The sequence below is a fragment of the Aquarana catesbeiana genome, linkage group LG01 (assembly GCF_042186555.1).
Source record: "Aquarana catesbeiana isolate 2022-GZ linkage group LG01, ASM4218655v1, whole genome shotgun sequence".
NCBI classification, from domain to species: Eukaryota; Metazoa; Chordata; class Amphibia; order Anura; family Ranidae; genus Aquarana; species Aquarana catesbeiana.
Genome location: NC_133324.1, coordinates 684,439,838 through 684,464,393, shown reverse-complemented (window position 1 = coordinate 684,464,393; position 24,556 = coordinate 684,439,838). Strand labels below are relative to the sequence as shown.

Here is a 24,556-nt window from a genome sequence, read left to right as displayed (position 1 = left end):
TACGCCTTAAAATGAATGCCCTGCCCCTAATTATAATAAGACTCCACCTACAGACAAAAAAGTGTCCCTATACATTTTTTTACAATGTTGGCAACTATGCTGACTGCAGCCAAGTGCAGAGTGTACCAAGATGGCTGTCGTGGTGTAGTGACGGGACGTCACTTACATTACCTAATCTGACGCTGTTTCGTAACACACTTTTAACATTTTATAACGGAATTGACGTTCCGATGCCGCCATCTTGCTACACCCTCCACAGTATGGATACAGTGAGAAGGCGGCAAGTGGACATCTTGTTACACCCACCGGAGTCATGCATTTTACACTTATTTTTAACAGTAAACTGAGCTTATATAGTGAAATTCAGTATTTAAAAATCCATCTGACTGTTTAGATGTGGAATTTTAAAAGCAGCAGCAAGCCTGCTGATCTCACAGGTTTGCTAATCTGACAGAACACAGCTACTTTGAAAAATCAACATCAAAACAGTCTTATGGGTTAAAAAATACTGATTTTTAATTATATAAGCTGAGTTTACTGTTAAAAATAAGTGTGAAATGCATGACTCCAGTGGGTGTAACAATATGTCCGCTTGAAACACCGCCTTCTCACTGTATCCTTACTGTGGACGAGTGTTGGGTGTAGCAAGATGGCGGCGTAGGAATGTCACTTCCATTACAAAATCTGACGAAACAACGGGTCACCAATTCTGACGGTGTTCCGTCAGATTCGGCAACCTGTCAGAATGTGTAACGAAAGTGACGTTCCATCGCCGTCATCTTTCTACACCCCACACCCGTCCACAGTAATACAGTGAGAAGGGGGCGTTTCATCAGATTAGGCGACCCGTCAGAATGTGTAACGGAAAGCAGACATCTTGCTACACCCACCGGAGTTTTGCATTTTACACCTATTTGTAACAGTAAACTGAGGTTATATAGTGAAATACAGTACTTAGAACTTCGTATGAACGTTTAAATGTTGAATTTTAAAAGCAGCGAACTTCTGTCAGATTAGCAAACCTGTGAGATCAAACCTGTGAGATCAGTAGGCTTGCAGCTGCTTTTAAAATTCAACATTTAAACAGTCAGACAGAGTTCTAAGTACTCATACCTCCCAACATTTTGAGATGGGAATGAGGGACACCTACAACAAAATGTATGTAGGCATAGGACACGCCCCCTGCCACACCCCCTTTAAAGGAGAATTAACAAAAAAAAAAGGTTTGTTTTTTTTTACCACTACTATTCCTTTATATTGGCTTTTAAAATTTACAGATGCAGCAATTTGGAAATTGGATGAAAGGTTTAGCACTGGGAAACACTTATGAAAGATAAAAAGTACATTTTATATACAACTATATAGATCAGACCAAAATGAGGGACAAATGAGGAGGAATGAGGGACAGAGGGACATTGCTCCGAATCAGGGACAGTCCCTCCTAATCAGGGACAGTTGGAAGATATGGATCAGACCAAAAACAGGGGGAAAGAGGGACATTGCTCCAAATCAGGCACAGTCCCTCCAAATCAGGGACAATTGGGAGCTATGAGTACTGTATTTTACTATATAACCTCAGTTTACTGTTATGAATATGTGAAAATGCAAAACTCCGGTGGGTGTAACAAGATGTCCGCTTGCCCCCTTCACAGTGTATCCTTACTGTGGGGAAGTGCGGGGTGTAGCATGGCGGCGACGAAACGTCACTTCCGTTATATATTCTGACGGGTCGCCAAATCTGATGGAACAAGGGAACACCGTCGGTCCCTTCCTGCCTTTAGTAAAAATGGCCGACGTTCACAGCTGAAGCATACTGCATACAATATGCATGACTGTATGTAGTTTGCTTACCCTTACCAAAAATGGCTGAAGACACAGGAAAGACGATTATCTACACGTAACCAACCAGAGAGCACGCTCGTCGGCTGGGCGTGGCAATTGCCTCGCTGGCGGTTTGAAGCAGAAGGCGCGACTTCCCATAGCAGTGTTTGGGTTTGCTGTGAATCGGGTGACGGTTGCCAGGCCAGGAAGAGAGATGGCGGGGCAGCTGACATGTGAAGGGATCACGCTGAAAGGCAGCGCGGAGATCGTGTCCGAGTTCTTCTGTAAGGGGAATGAATGAGCTTCCCTGTATTGTGTTATGGGGGATCTATAGTCTGCTTTGTATAATAGGCTGGTTGTCACCGGAACCTCTCCAGTATATCGGGGGTGCAATAAGGAGCGGTGACTGACCAATCAAGTGTTTCTGATCTGGGGTGGGCGTGTCCGGGAGCTGAGCAGTCTTGTGCTGCATGAAGTGTACAGCTAGAGGAATTCTGATTACCCAGTAAAGAGGAATGCCAGGTGTGGAAATAGTGCTGCAGTTTGGACCCAATGTAGTTCTATGTACATACCATACCTGGCTGATACCCCTTCTTTTAATAATTGGAACCCTTCAACCATGCTTGCACAATATTCTGCTTTAGTGGTGGTTAACCACATGAGGACCAGGCATTTTCTGGCACTTTTTTTTGTCTACATATGAAACTTCTTTTCCCCCTTATTTTTTGCTAGAAAATTACTTAGAACCCCCAAACTTATATATAAAATAACAGGTTATATTCTCTAAGGCCTCTGCTTTTTTTTATATATATATATATATATATATATATATATATATATATTATTCTCTATTTAAAGCAGAGGCCCTAGAGAATATAATCTGTTTTGTTTTTTTTTTTGTTTTTATTACACATGGTTTTTGTACAGCATTTTTAAATTTGAATGCAAAAAAAATAAATGCATAACCCAATTTTTTCTTTTTTTTTTTTGTAAAATATAAAAGATGTTACGCTGAGTAAATCGATAACAAACATGTCGCGCTTTAAAAAAATTGCACACACCTGAGCAGGAGTGACAAACGATGTAAATATTACTATCCATTGGCAACACTTTAAAAGCCTTTACAGGTTACCACTTTAGATTTTCCGTGATGTCTAGTGCTAGAATTACTGCTCATGGTCTGATATTTGCAGCGATACCTCACATGTGTGGGACGATCGTTACGTGCGTGCAGGACCCATGCACCTGTTTACTTTTGCATGCTAGCACAGGGGGGCAGAGGCACGTTAAAAAAAAATTCTTTATTTTTTTACACTGTTGCTTTTAATTTTTTCTTTTTTTGGACTGTTTTTATTGCTGTCACAAGGAATCTAAACATCCTTGTGACAGCAATAGGCATGTGACAAGTACTTTGTGGAGGGATCTGGGTTCACCCCAAATCCCTCCTTTGTATTTGAAAGCATTTAACACGCCAAGATCAGCGTTTTTTTGAATACTTTTGATTTCCAGGTAAATCGTAAGTTTCTTCCAGGTTACCATAGTGGAGACCCGATCAAAGCCAATTCCAGCTTTGTATGGGTCTCCGACTAGCGGGCGGACGTGTTGACTAGTAGCTTGGGTCTCCCGGTGGGGGGTGGGACACACACACGCTGCTTGTCATAGCAATCGAGTGTCTAGTTATCTGCTCTTATTGCTAATACAAGAGAGCCGACCGCCGGCTCTAAAATACTGTATCTGGGTGAAGTCTGCATCACCTCGGTACAACCACTTGACTTCAAATGATGTATCAGGTATGTGATTTGGCGGCGAGTGGGTAATATAACAAAGTTGCTCACAACAGAGCTTGACTATGCTCACCCTTTTCACGTGTGTCCGCTGTCCTCCACCCACGACACCCGCCATGTCAGTCCCGGGTCTGCAGATGGGAAAGCAGAGCCTGGGATACATAGTGGGGGGGGGGGGTCGCTTTACCGGCGTGTGTGTGGAAGCAATCGGACGGCAGTGGAGCCTGACATGTAAATCCTGTTGCTTGCAGCAGGGCTAAATGTACAAGAATACTGCACGTCCCGGGCATTGGGCAATATAAATAGCGCAGCCCTGGGCTGACAAAAGCCCAGGTACCAGGATGCAATTTCTAGCTGCCGTGGTAACCTGGTGATTTGTTGATCCCTGATTAAATCCCCTTTTTTTTTTTTTTTTTTTTTGCTATGACTGGGATATTGGAGAGATTTACCTTTGTTTACTGTCCTGTACATGCAAAAGGAAGTGGGAGAAAATCTTAAACAATTAGAAGTTCCCCCTCCTATTTCATGACCGCTTACAATCTTGGATTTTTCATTTCAATCTGGGTGATAATGGTCTCCAGTATAAAATAGAGTGGTAAATCTCCCCAGCGGGGACACAGTAATAAGTAATTTGTAGTAAGATGAGTTTTTAAGGTCACGAGCTGCAGTGAGGCCTAGTAGCTATAATACTGGATTTTGTACTGAAAAATACCACAATGTGTATCATGACCGTTTAAAAGCTCAGTTACAGACCTGAATTTTTTTTAAGGGATATATTGTGTGTGATATATATATATATATATTCTATACTCTATACTCTGTGCAGTGGTTTTGCACAGAACAACCCAGATTCTCCTAATTTTGGGTCCCTCGCTGGCGTTCCTGGCCCCTTCCTGCTGCAGAGTGCCCCTACAGCAAGCAGCTTGCTATGGGGCACCCGAGCCGCTGCTCTGTCTCCATTTCTGCCTTTAGAACCTCTTAGCACAAATCACTGTCATTGTACATCGGTACTTTGACGCTAAATGTCATTGCCCCTGACTTTCGGATAAATGTGATCTCTGCTGCGGATTCGCCGCAAGATCACTTTTATCGGGGGCGGGAGAGGGGCCGCCCCCAGCCACGTTTCGGTCATCTCCGCTGCTTACTGGAGCAGTCGGTAGCGGAGGAGACAATCGCGCCCTTCCCCCTGATAGGCATGAAGCCGAGTGAGGGAAAGATGGTCCCCCGCTCGGCTCCATATCATTGAATGGCGGAAGCCACACCAAATGTCACTTCTGCCCAATGGTCTTAAAGGGGAACTTTTTTATTTTTTCTAATTGCTTTTTAGTGTAGATGTTCGATCCAAGGTCTTTTTGACCCCAGATCTCACATTTAAGAGGTCCTGTCATGCTTTTTTTTTTTTCTATTACAAGGGATGTTTACATTCCTTGTAATAGGAATAAAAGTGACCCAAACATTTTTTTTTTTTTTTAAAGGGACAGTGTAAAATTAGTAAAATAAGAAAAAAAAAATGTAAAGAGCGCCGTCCCACCGAGCTCGCGCACAGAAGCGAACACATATGTAAGTCACGCCTGCATATGAAAACAGTGTTCACACCACACGTGAGGTATTGCTGCATTTGTTAGAGCAATAATTCTAGCACTAGACCTCCTCTGTAACTACACAGGTAACCTGTAGAAATGTTTAACCGTCGCCTATGGAGATTTTTAAGGGTAAAAGTTTGTCACCATTCCATGACCGGGCGCTATTTTGAAGCGTGACATGTTGGGTATCAATTTACTGGGCGTAACATCATCTTTCACAATATAAAAAAAAAATTGGGATAACTTTACTGTTGTCTTATGTTTTTGTTTTTTTTTTTAGGTCAAAGTGTATTTTTTTCCCCCAAAAAATGCGCTTGTAAGACCACTGCGCAAATACTATGGTGTGACATAAAGTATTGCAACAACCGCCATTTTATTCTCTAGGATGTCTGAAAAAAATATATAATGTTTGGGGGTTCTAAGTAATTTTCTATCAAAAAAATAAATATTTTTTAAGTTGTAAACAAGTGTCAAGAAGAGGCTCGGTCCTTAAGTGGTTAAAGTGATTGCAAAGCTGTGATGTTTGTTATAAAAAAGTCATACTTACGTGTTGCTATTTGCAGCACTCCTGGCACCTCCATGTCAGCGAGTGTCCTTATAGAAAGATCCTTTCTATGGGGGCACTCTTGCGGGTTTGCTCCCAAGCTACCCTGTCTGTGTCTATAAACACACAGCACAACTAGGCCCCATCCTTGCTCCCTCGTCACAGAATGTGTTTGACAACAGCAGGGGCCACTGGCTCTTGCAGCTATCAGTCTGCCAGCAAGGAGAGAGGCAGGATTGAAATTGGGCTCAGGAAAGTATAATGAAGGGGGGCGGGGGGGGCATCCTTTGACACAGAAGGTTTTATGAATTTCGAAGCACTTTAATGTGACCCTCAAGGTGTTTAAAAAAAAAATGTAGCTCTTGCCAGAATTTAAGCTTTAATTTATATATTTTTACTTTACTGTTATGGTTGTTTATAAAACACCTTGTTTTGTCACCACAGTTTTTGGCATCAACAGTATTTTGTATCAGCGTGGGATCTATCCTCCAGAGACCTTCACCCGTGCACAGAAATATGGGCTCACCCTGCTAGTCTCTACAGATCCAGATCTAAAGGAATACTTGAATACTGTGGCGGAGCAGCTCCAAGGTACTGATGGGAAAAAAATTTGTTTCCCCTTAGGCTCGGTTCACATATGTGTGAATTGGATGCATTTTGAACCGCATCCAATTTGCATAACCTGTGCACCGAACCGGCTCGCAATGCCGGTTCATACATGTCCAGGACGGCCGCGGTCCGCTTGAAAGAGTCATGTGAGATTTTTAACTCAGGTTCAGGTGCGAATTCAAGTAAAAATTTGCACCTGAACCAGTGAATAAAAGCTGCACCAGACTCCTTTTTAAAGACTGGCTGCAAACCGCAGCCAGAAATGTGTGAACCGAGCCTAAATGGGTTTCTAAAGGAAATTTGTAAAATGTATCCTCTCCTCTCTAGTGAATAGTATACATTGAAATTGTTACTGTACATACAAGGGGCTGTTTGGTTACTGGGTGCTGTACTTGTCCTCACATATTCACTTAGTATCGGGCACCATACACAACTGAGCTTGCGCTTAAAGTTGAACTCCAGCCTTACCTTAAGTTCTGCAAGGTTGTATAGGCTCCTCGTTTCCTGAAATTGATTACTATGACTCCACTGCTCACTGCAAGCTTTTCGCAGTGTGCATTAGAAGCTGCAGCAAGCCAGAACCTGCCTCGTATCCTGGCTGGAGGATGTACAGAATCATGTAGCCTTTAATCCCCCCTTCAGTCTGTCATGAATGCTGCTGCCAGACTCATCTACCTTCCCAACCATTCAGTGTCTGCCAATCCCTCCACTGGCTCCCTCTCACCTAACAAATTCAATTCAAAATTCTAACTTACAAAGCTGTCTTCAACTATGCCCCCAGCTTCATCACTAACCAAGTCTCAAAATACCAACCTAATTGTTCTCTTCATTCTTTCCAAGTCTTCCTGCTCGCTAGTTCTCTTGTCACCTCCTCCCATGCTCACCTCCAAGACTTCTCCCAAGCATCCCCCATCCTCTGGCACTCCCTACCCCAGTCTGTGATTATCTCCTACTCTGTCCACTTTTAGGCGATATCTGAAAACCATTCTCTTCAGAGAAGCCTATCCTGCCTCCTGCTAACAACCATACATGCGTTTTCTCCATTAGTCCACCCCCCACAGCTATTACATTTTTTTGTATCAATTGACTATCCCTTTTTTAGAATGTAAGCTCTAACGAGGAGGACCATCTGATCCCTCCTGTATTGAATAATATAAAAACTCCGCCCTAGAGCCATCCCACTGTTTGCATCAGGTCCAAGGGCATTTGAGGACTATTGAGACTGGGTGCTGTGATGTTTGGCACACCCTGCTGTCCTCTTCAATCGCCTTTTAATATGTCTACAATACATAGAAAAGCACATAGATGGTGATGCCTAAAATAAGTTATGTAATGAAAACAGGATTTATTTAACAAGTATAAATGTGAATATTGCGCTGTTATGGAAATGTGAGCTGCTAGCACAAACAAGTGATCTAAACCTGTAAATAATATAGTGTAAAGGGAAGTGCAGCGCTAAGAAATGAAATGGGTAATGAATGACATTAGTTCATATCATACAATGTTGGTACATTCAATAGGTATGCAATATCATAATGGTAGGCATACTAAGTGATATACATTGTGACCATAACAGTCGGAAAATATTTTGTGACACACTATTGGTGTTCTAAAAATGAGTCCGTGAAAAAATCCTAAAAATATCTATCTATCACCAGAAAAGTGTAGAAAAGTAATATAGTGTAGGGCTGGGAGATTTTCCCCCCAAAAAAAATCTGCGATTTTTTTTTTTTTTTTTTTTTCTTAAAGTGCATCAACAAACAAAATTTAAAAAAAAATTTAAGTGCATTTTAAACATTCTTTGCAAGGAAAATGTACCTATCAACAACAGCAGGTTGAGGCAAGCTCGGTGGTGACAGGTGACACTACATCACTGTATATACTGACACACTACATCACTGTACATCACTGTAAACTGACATGCTACATCACCATATACTGACACGCCGCTACATCACCGTATACTGACACGCCGCTACATCACTCAGTGATTCAGTGATGTAGCATGTCAGTATACAGTGATGAGCACATTGCTGTGTGATGTCATATGGGGGTATTGTCATATATTGAGCACAGTGCTGTGTAATGAAATTTAAGAAGGGTGAATATATGGAATGGGATGTGATGTGACTTCTCTCCTCTGACGTATTATTCTTTCTGGCAGTGATCACATGGCTATCAGTATCTCATGAAATACACCATACAGGCAGCTCTGACTCGCCCTCCCTTCTCTCTCTCTCTGCAGCCCGGGAATGTCCCTGTGATCCCCCCCACCCCCTCCTCCTTCTGATATCACAGCCCTCCAATACACAGCGGTGTTCCACCAACAGCCTCGCCCACTACCCCGCCTACACACCCACCCACCCATGCACAGCGTTGGGCCTCGTGGACTAGGCCGAAGCCGCGGCCTCGCCTGTAAAATCGTGCCTGCAGCTCCTCAGGCGCGGTGCTGTTAAAAAAAAAAAAAAAATCTAAAAAAATCGATTTGAAGAAGATTTGAATCGATTTGACCTCTCAACTCGATTCAAGATTCAAATCGTTTTTTTTCCCAGCCCTAATATAGTGTTGATAGAAGATCCACCACTGTTCTTAGAGGGGGGCTTACCGGAACGATTGGACACAAATGGGTATACACCCACTGTGTCAATCAGGCTTGTAAAGGTGAGGATCCTTGAAGGTATCTAGTGTGAAGGGCACTTATCAAGGTGACCCGGATGTTGATCCGGAGGGCAGTGGTGGAGTTCCTGGTGTGTGCTCTCAGTGGGGCCAGGAAGAGGATTCTCATAGCTGTCAGTCCGGCTGTGAGCTGTCATTGTCCCCTGTCTGTGTTCCACGTCTCTATCAGTGTCCGGAGCTGTGACATCTGCAGAGTACACATGGGTGGAGTATGGGGAGGGGGGACACCTGCACACCGACCACACCCCTCTATCTCTGACACAGAATCGCTTCCGTCCGCAAAGTGTTCCCCCAGAAACTGCACCAGGCAGGGGACAGTGACAGTTCACAGCCGGACTTACAGCTTTGAGATCCTCTTCCTGGCCCCACTGAGGGCACACACCGGGAACTCCACCACTGCCCTCCGGATCAACATCCGGGTCACCTTGATAAGTGCCCTTCACACTAGAAACCTTCAAGGATCCTCACCTTTACAAGCCTGATTGACACAGTGGGTGTATACCCATCTGTGTCCAATCGTTCCGGTAAGCCCCCCTCTAAGAACGGTGGTGGATCTTCTATCAACACTATATTACTTTTCTGGTGATAGATAGATTTTTAGGATTTTTCACGGACTCATTTTTAGAACACTAACCAATAGTGTGTCACAAAATATTTTCCGACTGTTATGGTCACAATGTATATCACTTAGTATGCCTACCATTATGATATTGCATACCTATTGAATTTATGTACCAACATTGTATGATATGAACTAATGTCATTCATTACCCATTTCATTTCTTAGCGCTGCACTTCCCTTTACACTATATTATTTACAGGATTTATTTAACCACTTGCCACCCGCCCACCGTCAAATGACGGCTTCCCAAAACGGCCGCTCTCGCATGCAACCCCGATCTCTACAGTAGGAATGAAGCCCCCTGTTGCTTTTGGTGGGTGCTACCGCCTGCTAATCACGACCCATTCAAGTAAATGGGACCTCTCTGCAAGTGCCCTGCAAATGCATGTTTCTGTGGGGTCACTGACCTGAGGATTTCTTCTTTCCTGCTGCTGGCACTTTGGAAACCACCAGCTGGGATAAGAGATGAAGTGCAGTTGGTATCACTCCACGTGGGACAGGAGCCAGCACTACAGAGTCATCCGCTTATGTGGCTCTTGCTCCCTACTACAGCTCCAATTTTACAAGTAGTCCCTCTGCTTTGCACTCTGTTTGCTCTGAAATAGCAGGTCAGCAAACCCAGACTGCGATCTACCAGTCACCTGTCTGTGATCTAAATGTTCCTGCCCTCTGCTTTAGACTGACTTTTTTTTATAAAGTGGCTTAGTTCATTTCACACAATCTTACTTTCTCTGTTGTCCATTTGTATGTTTCTATATTCGTATATAATGGATCTTGCTAAGAGAACTATATTAAATGTGGCACAATGAATTAAGGGGTCTGTAGGGAGTACAAATATAAAAGCTCTTATTTTGTAAAGGGGTAATAGCAGTGATCCCTCGCAGTATCATGTCATGTGTGTTTTTTCAATCTGTCTTTAGCAACAAGTTTCATATCTATGAATGTCTTCTAAAGCATGACCCCAGTCTCCTACAATCTGTTGCATGTCTGCAGTCTTTGACCACCTCCTGTAGCATGCCTGTATTCTATCATCTCCTGTTGTATGTCTACAGCCTCTGACAGCCTTCTGTTGCATTACATACACTGAATATTATGTGTGGCCCTTTTGATGTCACACTTGGGGGATCAATGCAAGTTTAATCTTGCATCGATCTTTCAATTGGCATTTTGAAGTGTGCAGGAGATAGCAGTCTGTGGATAGAGCTGTATTATTGAAAACAGGAGAAGGGTCTTCCAGGTTCTGTAATGTTCACCATACACTGTAAAATCTCTTTTAGATCTACCATCAACTATGTAGTGTAAGGGGCTGCCCCTGATTGGATACAGAGTGATTGACTAGATAGGTGTTTTCTACTATTATATAAGTTTGGTAAAGCTAACGGAGATTGTACAATCAAATTGTGTAGTGTAAGGCCATGTTTATACACCTAAAATTACTAGTTGTGCTTTTAGTGCCATTAATTAAGGGCACACCAAACACAGATCCAGGGTGTGTGCTAATGAGGTCAACTCCTTCCTTTGTCATGATCTCTAGTCTGTGAGGAAGAAAGACATTACTAATGGAAACCTCTGGATTCATGGAGAAACACAAAGTAAGTGTCTATAGATTCAATGGAAAGCTTTGATATTTGTGCAAAAAAAGTACATGAATGCTATATTGGTGCATAGGTGAGCTGGAATTTAGAAGGAAAAAAAAGTGTACAAAGGTGAACTTGCCCTTTAAAGTTGAAATGACCCTTGCAGTGAGTATACACCTGTGCTGCAAGTGTTTAAATGCTTTTTGTCGGCGGTACTTTTAAAAAGCAGTTTTTACTTATCTTGTCCCCTTGCTCCAGCAGGATTCCTTCTCTCTGTACAACTGGTCCTCCAAATTCTTTTATTTTAATTTTCTAAACATTTTTTTTTTTTCTTCCTTGGAGCCTCATCCCTTTGGGTGCACTTTTGATCATCGCATACAATGCAGGAACAGCAGTCCTGCATTATAGGTGAAGTTGCCAAGGGCCTGCCCACAACCTGGAGTGTCTGAGGGTAGTGAGGGGTACAGCAGGTAAAACTTCTTTGTATTTATACATGAGATACAAACAAGCATTTAATCCTTGCAGTGCAGCGGTTTAAGCATTGGCGAGGGGACTTTTGAGATTTTCTGGAGTTCTGCTTTAATTGCAAAATTATTGTTTGGTTTTGCATTAGAGCTGCAAGAGGTTCTAAAGGTCAGGAGCCTTTACGGATGTGCTTTCTAGATTCATCACACAATTTTACTATTCCCATTAGACGTTATGGTCAAATTGAGAGATGTATTTCTTACGATGGATTATTTTATTGTGGCGAACCCTGTTGGCTTTGACTGAACTTTATTCTGCCTTTTTTAAAATCCAGCTTGTGGTTTAGTTATTCGTTTTTAATGTTTTATTGTAGTCCGTTTTGCCTGTTAAAGATTTTTGAATTATGCATGTCATTTCAGATTGGCTGTACAAATGTCAGGTCCAGAAACTGGTGGTAGTTATTACGAGTATTGACAGCAGTGAAATTTTGGAACGTTGGCAGTTTGATATAGAATGTGACAAAACTGTAAAAGATGACAAGTAAGTATAGTAACTGATATTTTTTTAATTTTCGTTCTATTTTAGTAGGTCAGCAGAATGGCACTCAGCATAATTTGTCTGTAACATGCCTGAAGTGATCTTTTCCGTGTTCACAAAGATTTCCAATTGTAAAGCTTAAGACTAACCTGTCTTATGGTACCTACAGCAGCTTGCCACTGTTACATCCTAAATATTGGTGTTATGTTCTGAAAGGTGGACGTGGCCTTTAAGCCACCACAAATACTTGACCCTATCACCCTCATTCAGCTAGCAATTTTCAGAAATGCAGTGGACTGAAAAATCGACAAGGTTTGGCCACCGGATGACTGACAGACAAGGATGTTAGTGGTGGCAGGAGGCAGGCCTAATGTCAACTTGACCAATACACAAGCCTAGTAAAGCTTAGGATCCAAGGTGTAACTGCTTCAGTTAGAAGGTTAATCACAAAGATTAGATTAGGTTTACTTTAAAGCGGAGCTCCACCCGACGCTCTGCTTGTTTCTTGCATTTACCCACTCCCACTTCCAGCTTAGCTCGCCACAGTGAACTGAGCCAGAAGTTCGGCCGTATGGCTTCATTTCCTGTTTCTCCTACTTCAAATGCCACCGCCTTCACCCAAAACCGAAGAATCTGCTCGGGTGAGGATATTGCTGAATCCAGGCGTAGGTAAGTGACCTATTAACAGTCAGCAGTTACAGTATTTGTACAGTGCCTTTGAAAAAGTATTCATAACCCTTGAAATTTTGCCATGTTACAAATAAAAACGTAAATGTATTTTATTGAGATTTTATGTGATAGACCAACACAAAGTGGCACATAATTGTGAAGTGGACGAAAAATGATGAATGGTTTTCCAAATATTTTACTAATAAATATCTGAAAAGTGTGGCGTGCATTTGTATTCGGCCCCCCTGAGTCAATACTTCGTAGAACCGCCTTTCGCTGCAATTACAGCTGCAAGTCTTTTTGGGTATGTCTCTACCAGCTTTGCACATCCAGAGAGTGACATTGTTGCCCATTCTTCTTAGCAAAAAAGCTCAAGCTCTGTCAGATTGGATGGAGAGAGTCTGAACAGCAATTTTCAAATCTTGCCACAGATTCTCAATTGGATTTAGTTCTGGGCTTTGACTGGGCAATTCTAACACATATGCTTTGATCAAAATCATTCCATTGTAGCTCTGGCTGTATGTTTAGGGTTGTTGTTCTGCTGGAAGGTGATCCTCCGCCCCAGTCTCAAGTCTTTTGAAGACTCCAACAGGTTTTCTTCTAAAGCCTCGTACACACTATCAGATTGTTGGCCAACAAAGCATCAGACTTTTGTCCAAAGGGTGTGTGCTAAGAACATGTCTTGCATAAAAAAAACTGTACACAATTGTCGGCCAACAAACACGAACGTGGTGACGTACTACGAGGAATTTCAGCTCTTGAGCGCCACCCTTTGGGCACCTTCAGCTAATGTTGTGTTTGGTGAGCATTGATTCTGAGCATGCGTGTTTGTAGTTTCAACTTTTGTGTGACGGACTTGTGTACAGACGATAGGAAAATCTGACAACAGACCGTTGTCTGAAAATTTACTAGCCTGCCATCCAACATTTGTTGGAGGAAAGTTGGACAACAGTTGTCTGATGGAGCATACTAACGGTCGGCTTTTAGGCCAACAGTCTGTCATCAAACAATTCCCTGCCGAAAATCCGATCGTGTGTACAAGGCTTAAGACTTGCCTGTATTTGGCTCCATCCATCTTCCCATCAACTCTGACCAGTTTCCCTGTCCCTGCTTAAGAAAAGCATCCCCACAACATGATGCTGCCACCACGTTTCACAGTGGGGATGTTGTGTTCAGAATGATGTGCAGTGTTAGTTTTCCGCCACACATAGCGTTTTGCTTTTAGGCCAAAAAGTTCAATTTTGGTCTCTGACCAGAGTACCTTCTTCCACATGGCTTCTCGCAAACAGAACTTCTTATGGCTTTCTTTCAACTATGGCTTTCTTCTTGCCACTCTTCCATAAAGGCCAGATTTGTGGAGTGCACGACTAATAGTTGTCCTGTGGACAGATTCTCCCACCTGAACTGTGGATCTCTGCAGCTCCTCCAGAGTTACCATGGGCCTCTTGGCTGCTTCTCTGATTAATGCTCTCCTTGCCCGGCCTGTCAGTTTAGGTGGATGGCCATGTCTTGGATGATGGATTGAACAGTACTCAGTGAAATGTTCAAGGTTTGGGATAGTGTGTATATATGTGTGTGTGTGTGTGTATATATATATATATATATATATATATATATATATATATATATATATATATATATATATATATATATATATATATATATATAAATTTTTTTTTTAATAACCTAACCCTGCTTTAAACTTCTCCAACTTTATCCCTGATCTGTCTGGTGTGTTTCTTGGCCTTCATGATGCTCTTTGTTCACTAATGTAAAAGGAAAATGTTCACTAAGACCCCTTTCACACTCTGCTGCAGCCGCATTAGCGGTAAAGCGCTGTTAGTTTTAGCGGCACTTTTAACCCCCGCTAGCGGCTGAAGAGTTAAAAGCGCCCTTGTTGCGACACTGCCATTCATTTAGAAAAAGACTTGCAAGCACACCACTCCAGTGTGAAAGCACTCAGGCTTTTACACTGGGGTGGCATGGGAGGCGTTTCTCAGGCGCTTTACAGGTGCTATTTTTAGTGCTAAAACACCTGAAAAATGGCTTTCATGTGAAAGGGGTCTAAGGTTCTCTTAACAAAACTCCTGAGGGCTTCACAGAACAGCTGTATTTATACTGAGATTAAAGTGGATGTAAACCCACCACTCACACATTATAAACTTAATGGCACAGGATTAATGTGTGTGTGTTCTACATACATGCACGCCTCCTGCATATATCCCTACCTTGCAAATGCCCCTTCAGCAGTAGGAGCCCCACAAAACTCTGGAATCAGTCACACTGATCATGCCCCATGAGTAACATCCAGTCAAAACTCAGGAAAGGCACCACGTGACTTCAGCATGCCCAATCATGCTAAGGTGTGGAGCAGCCAATCCTGGGAGAGCTGGAGAAGACAAGAGGGATGTGAAGTTGGAATTGTAGTCTATTTTGTCTATGGTTGGTCACAGCAGTGGGGGATGTGGCGACACAAACTTAACTGAGTGGTTTTTATCTTATTAAAAAGAGGATTGCTCAGGCACAGAAGTCTACTGTAAAGGTAGAAGTCTTCATTAAAAATGTTTTTTTTTCAGGTTTACATACACTTTAAATTACACACAGATGGAGGCTATTTACTAATTAGGTAACTTCTGAAGGCACTTGGTTTCACTAGATTTAAGTTAGGGGTATCGGAGTAAAGGGGACTGAATACAAATGCACACCACACTTTGCAGATATTTATATGTAAAGAATTTGGAAAACCATTTCATTTTCCTTCCACTTCACAATTATGTGCCACTTTGTTGGTCTATCACATAAAATCCCAATAAAATACATTTATGTTTATGGTTGTAACATGACAAAATGTGGGAAATGTCAAGTGGTATGACATTTCAAGGCCCTGGAGCTGCTGACTTTTTTTTATTTTTTAGGGAGGAGCCTGGAGCTCCACTTTTAAGCTCTCTGTTATCTTCTAGTTCCAGGGACATATTGTAATAACCTGATTCCTTGTAGTTATGCTGTACTCCATGCTTAAAGTTTAACTTCAGCTTTGTTATCACTTTAGTTTTGTTTTTTGGTCAGGCTGAGTTTTTTTCTAGGAACTGAACAAGTAATTCTCTTATGACTGCCAGAACACCGTGCTGTACGCTGTATAGAGCTGATGCTACATGCAGTTTATACTGCGCTGACAGCAGCTGCCTTTCGTAAATTGTTGTGGCCAGCTTGGTCCCAATAAACTATTTGCAGCGATAGCAATGCTGGTGTTCAGCTGAGGGCTAGTTTACACTTGCTTCAAAACAAGGCTTCGAACACGCTTTGTTAAAGCTTTCTGAACGCCAGTCAAAGCTCCTGTCACTAAATAAAATGGTTAGCTTACAGTCCTGTTTACACCTTGCTTTTTGCTTGGTGCTTCAATGGGGCTTATGTGAAGCTTTGCCATAGACTTCCATGGTGGCTTTGAAGCACCACTGATGCTACATGGGGTATAATTTTTGAAGCAAAAGCAAGGTGTAAACAGGACTGTAAGCTAACCATTTTATTTAGTGACAGGAGCTTTAAAAAAGCCTGTCCAAAGCCGTTGTTGAAGCCAAAGCAAGTGTAAATGAGCCCTAAATGCATCTTGTTTACAAAGAACCACTTTTGTTGGTTTGTGGATGCTGAGGAGAAATTCAGTCAGAAATTAAGTTATTTATTCCGGGTTGGAGGGCTCCCCAGGCACACGGAGGACTTGCAGCTTAAAGTATAACTAAAGACTAAACTTTTTGTTTTTGTTTTGGATGGAGAGAAGAGGGATTAGAGCACCTTCTGGGTTTTTATTGCTTTCTGGGCCCCTGTTAAGGAGATTTACTTGCTCTATTAGTCCCGTTTAACATAATCATTGACAGTGTGAAAAAAAAATCCCAAATTTTGCTCTGTCCCCAGAAAAGTACTAGAGGGAAAATCTTTTAATGGGGACACTAGTTCTGGTGAGGAAGGAACTCCATTAATTTGCAAGGATTTCCTCTCACTTCCTGTTTAGTTATGGGACAGGAAGTGAAGGGAAATCTCCCAAATGAGACACAGATGATGTAAGAAAGAAAAAAAAAAAAAAAATCAGACGGGTTATAATCTTCCCTTGCTCTATCCAAAATGTAAAGAGCGTTTTGCCTATAGTTCTACTTTAAAGAAGGTAGGATTGAGCTTATTTAATGCGGTTATGGGGCAATTTGATGGAAACGGACCACCTGTCCGTTTTTCATCCGATCCCCCAAGCGGATGGGAAATGGGATCACTGCCTGTTTTTGGCGGATCGGATTGGATGGTGGTGGGTGTCAGTGCACATCTGTCCCTCCCACCTCTTCTGATGGAAAAACACTAATTTTGCTTTACACACCTCAAATAATGAAGTTCATTTTTTTAAATATTTTGGCTAGCTTTTAAACTTGGTACTTTTACCTGTTAACTACCCTGACTATCTAATCTCCTGTCCTAATGAAGTATTTTGTTTTTTGTTTTTTTTAGCGTTGTCAGGAATAAATCTCCAAAGGTTATTCAAGAAGAAATCAGATCAGTCATTAGACAAATCACAGCTACAGTAACGTTCCTTCCATTACTGGATACAGCTTGTAAGTTTTCAGCCCTTCTTCTTTTTTTTTTTTTTTTTTTTTTTTTGAATATGTTTATTTCTATAGCTCTTGATACACTGTTATGTGGTGTCTTGCAGCATTGGGGTTGTGGGACTGGTTTAAAGTAAACCTGTTAAGCTAAGCATTTAATGAAAATGCTTAAAGGCTAAGCGTTTTACATAAACTGGCCCATGCAGACAAGGGGCCCAAATAGTTTAAAAGGCACTGCACTGTTTGTAAAAATGTTGTTTAATGCAATTGCATACCTGTAAGCCTTTTCTGTCATCCATGAAGCCTAACCAACATGCTCCCAATATATGCATTTCTATGCCCTGGCCTATTTCCAGGACACTGCAGAGGTTGGGTGTTCACCCACAGCATCACAGGAATGGGTGTGCTTCCTGGTTCAAAAGTCATGCATATATAGTGTATGCTCTCTTCCCCTATTCCAGTAACAACCGAGCTTGGAGTAGTTGGGATAGAAGAAAAAAGCATGTACTGCGCATGCGCAGCTTTTGAATGGGGTAGCATTTTTTTGCCTGGAAATAAGTTAGATAAATAAGACTTCAGTGTCAGGAAAAGCATAATGTGTCGAAGCGCTTATGTGCGTGTAAGCGCAGAACACTGAGCCATAGTTGTGCATGGGAACGTGCAGGTGCGCATGCCCACTACTAATACAGGCACCGAGCAGCCTTTTTAAACTGGACTGATGCACTAGATCCTTGCGTTTTTGGTCTGTAACCTGCTACCTGTTCTTGTCCCTGACTTGATCTGCCTCGAATTACATCTGAACTTAGCTTGCACTGATCCCTGGCTTGTCTCTGGATTAGGTTTCTGCCTGCCACCTCTTCGTTACCGACTTTGGCCTGGACCCTGACAACTCTTCTGCCTACCAAAACTGGCCTGTCTGACTCTAACAAACTCTTCACCCAGTACCTGTGCATTTCTCTGGATGGCCACTCGTTCCACGCTGAATCAATAACGGCAGCTATCTCCATGAGTCTAACTTCAGACCAATATCAATCCTCAACCCAGACATCAAAATCCTTGCGAAAATTCTTTCCATCTTTAATACACAAAGACCAAGTCTGGTTTATCCCCTCTAGCCAGGCAGGCGACCATGTCCAGCGGGCAACACTCCTGGCGTGTGCTGCACGCACATGCCGGAATCCCTCATGCTTTGTATCCCTAGAGATATGCAAGGCCTTTGATACTTTCTTGGCCTTACCTACAGTTTATCATATGCCATTGGGGGTTTGGCGACCTTTTTTATTTATTTATTTATTTTTTTTACGGTGTAGCTTAGCGCTTTCGAATTCACTCTCCTCTTCATCCTTGCGATAAAGCCCCTGGCCCTCCTAATTCATTCAAACCCTAATCTTCATGGCGTAGAAATTGGTGGCTGTCAACACGAACTGTCTCTTCGCGGGTAATATTCTTGTCTTCATGACCTCCCCCTAATTTCAGCACCCAACTTATTGGACACTCTTTCCCGTTTTGGACACCTCTCCGGCCTCATAGTTAATCCCAATAAATCGACAGCTCTGAACATCTAACTACTGTGCGCTCTGCAGACTCAGCTCAGCAAAATTCCCCCTTTTCCATGGGCTGCCAGACACGTCCCCTTCCTGGGTATTAAACTCACGGGTAACCCTTCAGATCATTACACTGCAAACTATCCATGTATGCCTTCTGATCTTATGACTCTACTGGCCAAATTGGCCTCATTACCCCTGACCTGGATGGGCAGGATCACTGTCGTTTAAAATGTCTCTTCTCTCTAAAATCATCTATCTCTTCTTCTGGGTACTCCCAATCCTGGTGCCTTTCCAATATTTATGCATCCTGCAACGCTGAGTGTCTCAATATATCTGGGGCAAGCTAAAGTCTTGTTTACCCAAATCTACGCGCTATACACACCTAAGATCAGAGGGGGGCCTTGGGGTGCCTCATATATATATATATATGCGCAGTTGGCCCAACTTCCTAAATACCACACTGCTACAGAAAACCCCCTTATGTATAGCTTTAGAATCTGTTGCCTGCAACGTTCTTTCTAAAGCTAGTCTCCTCTAGTTGGAACCAGCCCATCGTTGTCCCATCACTAACCCAGTTATGAGACACAGCCTCACTATATGAGATAGACTGAAAAGTCGCTTTGGCCTTCACCCTCCTCATAACGGCTTGCTCTCCCTCCTACGCAACCCATCCCCTTTTTTTTTTTTTTTTTTTTTTTTTTATACAGCCTAGTCCCTTCCCAACCTCGTTTTCTGCTTGGTCAGCAGTAGGCCTGATCCAAGCACATAAATTCTTTGCAACTAATACTTTAAAATCCTTCCTGACACTTTGTGAGACCTATGGTCTTCCCTCCTCTGAACTCTTTTTCGATACTTGCAAATTACATTTTTAATTGCCCCATGTACCCCTCCTGACTCCTCCAGACCCAGAATTTGCTAATCTCCTAACTCCCTAACAAACTTTTAAAAAAAAAAAAAAAGACAGTGCTCACCAGGTGATACCTTTCCTGCCAGGATTAGCAAATTCTTCCCACATCACTCGCTACACTATTTTCGTGGCTGTAACAAGCCAGGCACGCACCTCCACATTTTATGGGAATGCCCTATAGTACAGTCCTTCTGGTCAGACCTCTTTTGCAATCCTATGGAAACTCTGTGCCACTTCCCTATTGCTGGACCCGATAAAAGTAATAATAACTATAAGCTCATATACAGCATACACTAATTAATCAGGTAAGTCAGGCGTATAGTCCATGGCTAAAGTGTTGGCAGCCCAGGGGTTAATAAGGGTCTGACAGTCCAGAGCATGTGCAGTGAGTTACATGGCTAAAGTGTTGGCAGTCCAGGGGTTAATAAGAATCTGACAGTTCAGAGCATTTAAAGTGGGTTGATGGAGCAGTGGATCTAGGAGGCAGCTGCTGTCCTCAGAGCTGGCTCTGTGGTATGCAAGAGGGGGTGAAGAAAGGAAGCGCCACCTGAATGCAGTATTAGTAGGTACTTTTTAATGACACATAATAAAAAACACTTACAAGAGAGACATAAGTAAAAGGCTCATCTGTAGATGGATAATCCTGGTGAATTCCTCGGGCTCCAGTCTGGATGGTGTGCCAGCAGTGTAAGGCTACAGATGGATGCTGATCAACAGATGGTTCGTCCTGTGGCCATCAGGGAGAAGCTGGGGCCGGCATGGAGCGCACAGAGGGTGTGCGTGATGTCACGGATCGTCCAGCGGCTTCTGGGTACACTCCAGGGGGAGGGCTTACACTGAGGGAGGATTCAGGCAGTGGGAGAGCACTGCCTGAACAGTTCTCCTCCTTTTTTTTTTTTTTCTTAGGTATCTATTTACTCGGCGTAACTTCATCTTTCACAAAATGCAAAAACATTGGGCTAACTTTTTTTTTTTTTTAAACACAAAACAGGTTTTTTTTCCCAAAAAAACGCGCTAGAAAAATTCCTGCGCAAATACTGTGTGAGATGAAAAGTTGCAACAACCGCCATTGTATTCTCTAGGGTCTTTGCTAAAAAAAACATATATAATGTTTGGGGGTTCTATGTAATTTTCTAGCAAAAAAATGATGATTTTTACATGTAGGAGCAAAGTGTCAGATTTGACCCGGTATTGAAGCGGTTAACTGTCTCCTTTTTTTTTTTTTTTTTTTTTTTTTGGCCAATGAGACCATATCTGCTTTCTCAGGGGCCCGTTCCTTTTCCTCAAATTGTCACTCTAATGCCCTGTACACACGGTCGGATTTTCCGACGGAAAATGTGTGATAGGACCTTGTTGGAAATTCCGACCGTGTGGGCTCCATAACACATTTTCCATCGGAATTTCCAACACACAAAGTTTGAGAGCTTGCTATAAAATTTTCCGACCACAAAATCCGTTGTGAGAAATTCTGATCGTGTGTACACAAATCCGACCCACAAAGTGCCACGCATGCTCAGAATGAATTAAGAGACGAAAGCTATTGGCTCCTGCCCTGTTTATAGTCCCGACGTACGTGTTTAATGTCACCGCGTTCAGAACGATCGGATTTTCCGACACCTTTGTGTGACCGTGTATGCAAGACAAGTTTGAGCCAACATCCGTCGGAAACAATTCATGGATTTTGTAGTCTGAATGTCCGACCGTGTGTACAGGGCATAAGACTCCTGGTTTCTAAGGAATAAATCTAAAGGGCTAGAGTATTTCCATATAGAGTAGTAAACCGTTGCATCTCTTTTGGAGGACCCTTTTTTTCGTTTCTAGACTTTTTGGAGCTATCTCTAGAAGATAGAGATGCTGTCCATCCTGGGATTTGTTTATAGTTCTTCAAGGTATTGTACCCTCGCCCTTTGAGCCGCTTGTTGAAATGCTAGGCCAAGAAAAACAGCCAGTTTCAGGCACTATTAAAGAGCCTTTTCTCTTTTTTACTACCGTGTTCTCAAGACTGATCCAGGATTTTTACCCAAAGTTTTGTCATTCTTTCCCAGATCTCAGGAAATCGTGCTACCCACCTTCTGTAGTAACCCCTTTGTGCCAGAGGAAGCTTTCAGCTTGTTAGATGTTCAAAGGGTTTTCCTAGCATATCTGGAGGCTACTAAGAATGTCAGGAAGTCTGGTCCCTTTTTTGTTCTCTTTTTCAGGAGATATCAAGGGAAGTCCCAATGGATTAGGCAAGCTATTTGTGAGTCTTATCAGATCATGCATAAAGCACCTCCTTTTTGTTAATGGAAAATTCATAAATCTAATAGGGATATGGAACTTTTTCAGTGCACAATCCATTATTACAAAGTATTTTATTGCTAAAAACAGTAATATTTATTTAAACATAATTGAGCTAAAAACATTTGTACAACCATTTTGGTATCCTTGGCCTTAGAAAATCTTACAATGAGGTTAAGATCCAGGACAGGTCATCCCTAATATACAACCCAAAGAGGACAATACCAACTATTTCCACTAGAATTATCATCTACCCAAAAATCACATACAGACGATCTAAGTCACTCAGACAGTCTGGTAATAAGTCATTCAGTTGACAACCTTTCAGAAAGGCTCATTGTGGGTTCCTTTTTACCTTTCAAAATGAAAGAGCAGTAATTACATCTCCCACAGGGAAAGACCTCCTCCTTCCCAATAATACCATATAGACATCCAAACAGTATGTGTAGCATACATCATGAAGTGCAAATGCAAGGCCTTCTACATTGGGAAGACTAAGCGCCCATTATTTAAGAGAATAAGGGACCGTGTCTCTTTGCTCTCGAAGAAAAAGATGCCCCCCATTAGTAGGCATTTATTATAATTTTCAATGTAAAATCTATTGGCTTTGCAGATGCATAGTTCTGATGCCCGCAGTTGTCTGTTGACATGCAGCACTGCAAGTGCTCTACCCCTGCCCACCCCTGCACAGTGTAGCCCCATAGATTACTGCATAAGCACAGCAAGCTTCCAGTACCACATAAACCTCAATCTTTCCTTTTTGTAACAGCATTTAAACAAAATCTGTTAATGCATTTCTGCCTCAAAGAAGCCTTAATCCAAGCTATTTCTACGTCAGCCAATCAGAGGAAGCATTGTATTCATTTGGAAAATGCAAAGCTTCCTGTAAATGGCAAAGAGCTCCGCTTGACTCAATTTTTGTTCCAGGAGAGGGACAAATGTTCCCATCCCGCTGTCTGAATACTGCGTTGTATACTGTATGTAGCTGATGTTACATGCAGTTTATAGAGCACCTGAACCGATGTATCTGTTAGTGAAGCAAATAGTTGGTTTGATCCTTTTGAGTTGGGCTTTAAATACATTTTGGCATTGTCAACTTTTCAGACAGCTGCATTTTAGAATTGGGGGGGAGCCCTAGTTAAGTCCCCTTTGTTTCAAGCACAGAACTAGGTGATTTAACTGTCGTATGAGAGTCCTTATATGATGATCATAAAAGTCACTGCTTTCCTATGTGGATACATTTCTCTCATTACCTCTGTTAATTTTAGGTGCCTTCGACTTGCTGATCTACACAGACAAGGATTTGAAAGTGCCTGAAAAGTGGGAGGAATCTGGGCCTCAGTTTGTTTCCAACTCTGAAGAAGTCCGTCTTCGTTCCTTTACTACTACAATTCACAAAGTCAACAGTATGGTGGCATACAAGAAGATAGACTCCTAGAGATTTCTTCTACTGATGTACAGAAAGCTGCTTCATCGTTTTCTCTGCTGCATATGTCACTAGTGACTTGTGTTCTGTAGCTTTTAATTGTCTGGTGTCCCTTGTCTGGGGTGTTGATATATTGTACAAAAATTGGGAAGTAATGTGGGAATTTTATTCTTGCATAAACGTTCGGAAGCGTGAAGAGATTTCATATGTTAAATTCTATTTTTTGACACTGCACATCATTGATTTTGTACCTCCTTCTTTTTTTTTTTTTTTTCTTTTTTGTTGCTGCTTAAACATTTCCTATCAAACACAAAACATTTGGTCCCATCACTACTCCCAGTTAACTCTTCTGTTTTATTTATATGGATACTATGTTTGTAAACCTTGACATCAGAATTTTTTTCTTGTAACTGTCAAGTTATCCATTTCAAGACCTTTTGATATAATAAAGTGTTTATTTCTTAACATATGTGACAAAATTTGGCTTTTTCTGTTTTTGAGGGCCATATGGTATAATTTATATTTTCATGGCATAATGGTGCAGCACTGTGCTGAGCACAACTGCAGCTAAAATAATATTTCTTAATCGTATGTTGCAGGGCATGGGGTACTTCAATTCATGACTACTTTAGTTATGCTGCAGGAGGACACTGGCCAAAAAAAGGCAGCAATTCCCCACCCCTCCCAGCTCCGCTAAGGAAATTAGATATACAGTATAATTCATGCCCCTAGAACACCTGTAGGTGCTCCTTTGGATTTTGGGTCACTATGTGGCTAGGCTGCGAGTCTCGCGTGGTATCGCCATACTTGGGAGGCATAGCAGATTGTGTTTTCGAGGTGCAATTCTAAGTATACCTATGCTGTGTGTTGCAAATACCGTAATAATGACAACTTTTTGTGTAAGAAAAAACATTCTTTCCTGCATTTTTCAA

General features: G+C 42.1%; 1 protein-coding gene across 1 annotated transcript; it reads left to right on the top strand.

The window, feature by feature from the left end:
* Positions 1–1,901: 1,901 nt before the first annotated feature.
* Positions 1,902–24,093, top strand: MAD2L1 (mitotic arrest deficient 2 like 1). The gene is made up of 5 exons (XM_073609340.1): positions 1,902–2,105; positions 6,177–6,323; positions 12,101–12,221; positions 17,373–17,476; positions 23,467–24,093. Exons 1-5 carry the CDS (start codon positions 2,036–2,038, stop codon positions 23,634–23,636), a joined length of 612 nt encoding a protein of 203 aa, XP_073465441.1. The 5' UTR covers positions 1,902–2,035; the 3' UTR covers positions 23,637–24,093.
* The last annotated feature ends 463 nt before the right edge of the window (positions 24,094–24,556 follow it).

Bases quoted from the DNA above. Each gene is read 5' to 3' on its own strand.
- MAD2L1 (XM_073609340.1), top strand. From the start codon at position 2,036: ATGGCGGGGCAGCTGACATGTGAAGGGATCACGCTGAAAGGCAGCGCG. The intron at 6,324-12,100 runs GTACTGATGGGA...ATGTCATTTCAG, and splicing joins TGTGGCGGAGCAGCTCCAAG to ATTGGCTGTACAAATGTCAG. The intron at 12,222-17,372 runs GTAAGTATAGTA...TGTTTTTTTTAG, and splicing joins AAAACTGTAAAAGATGACAA to CGTTGTCAGGAATAAATCTC.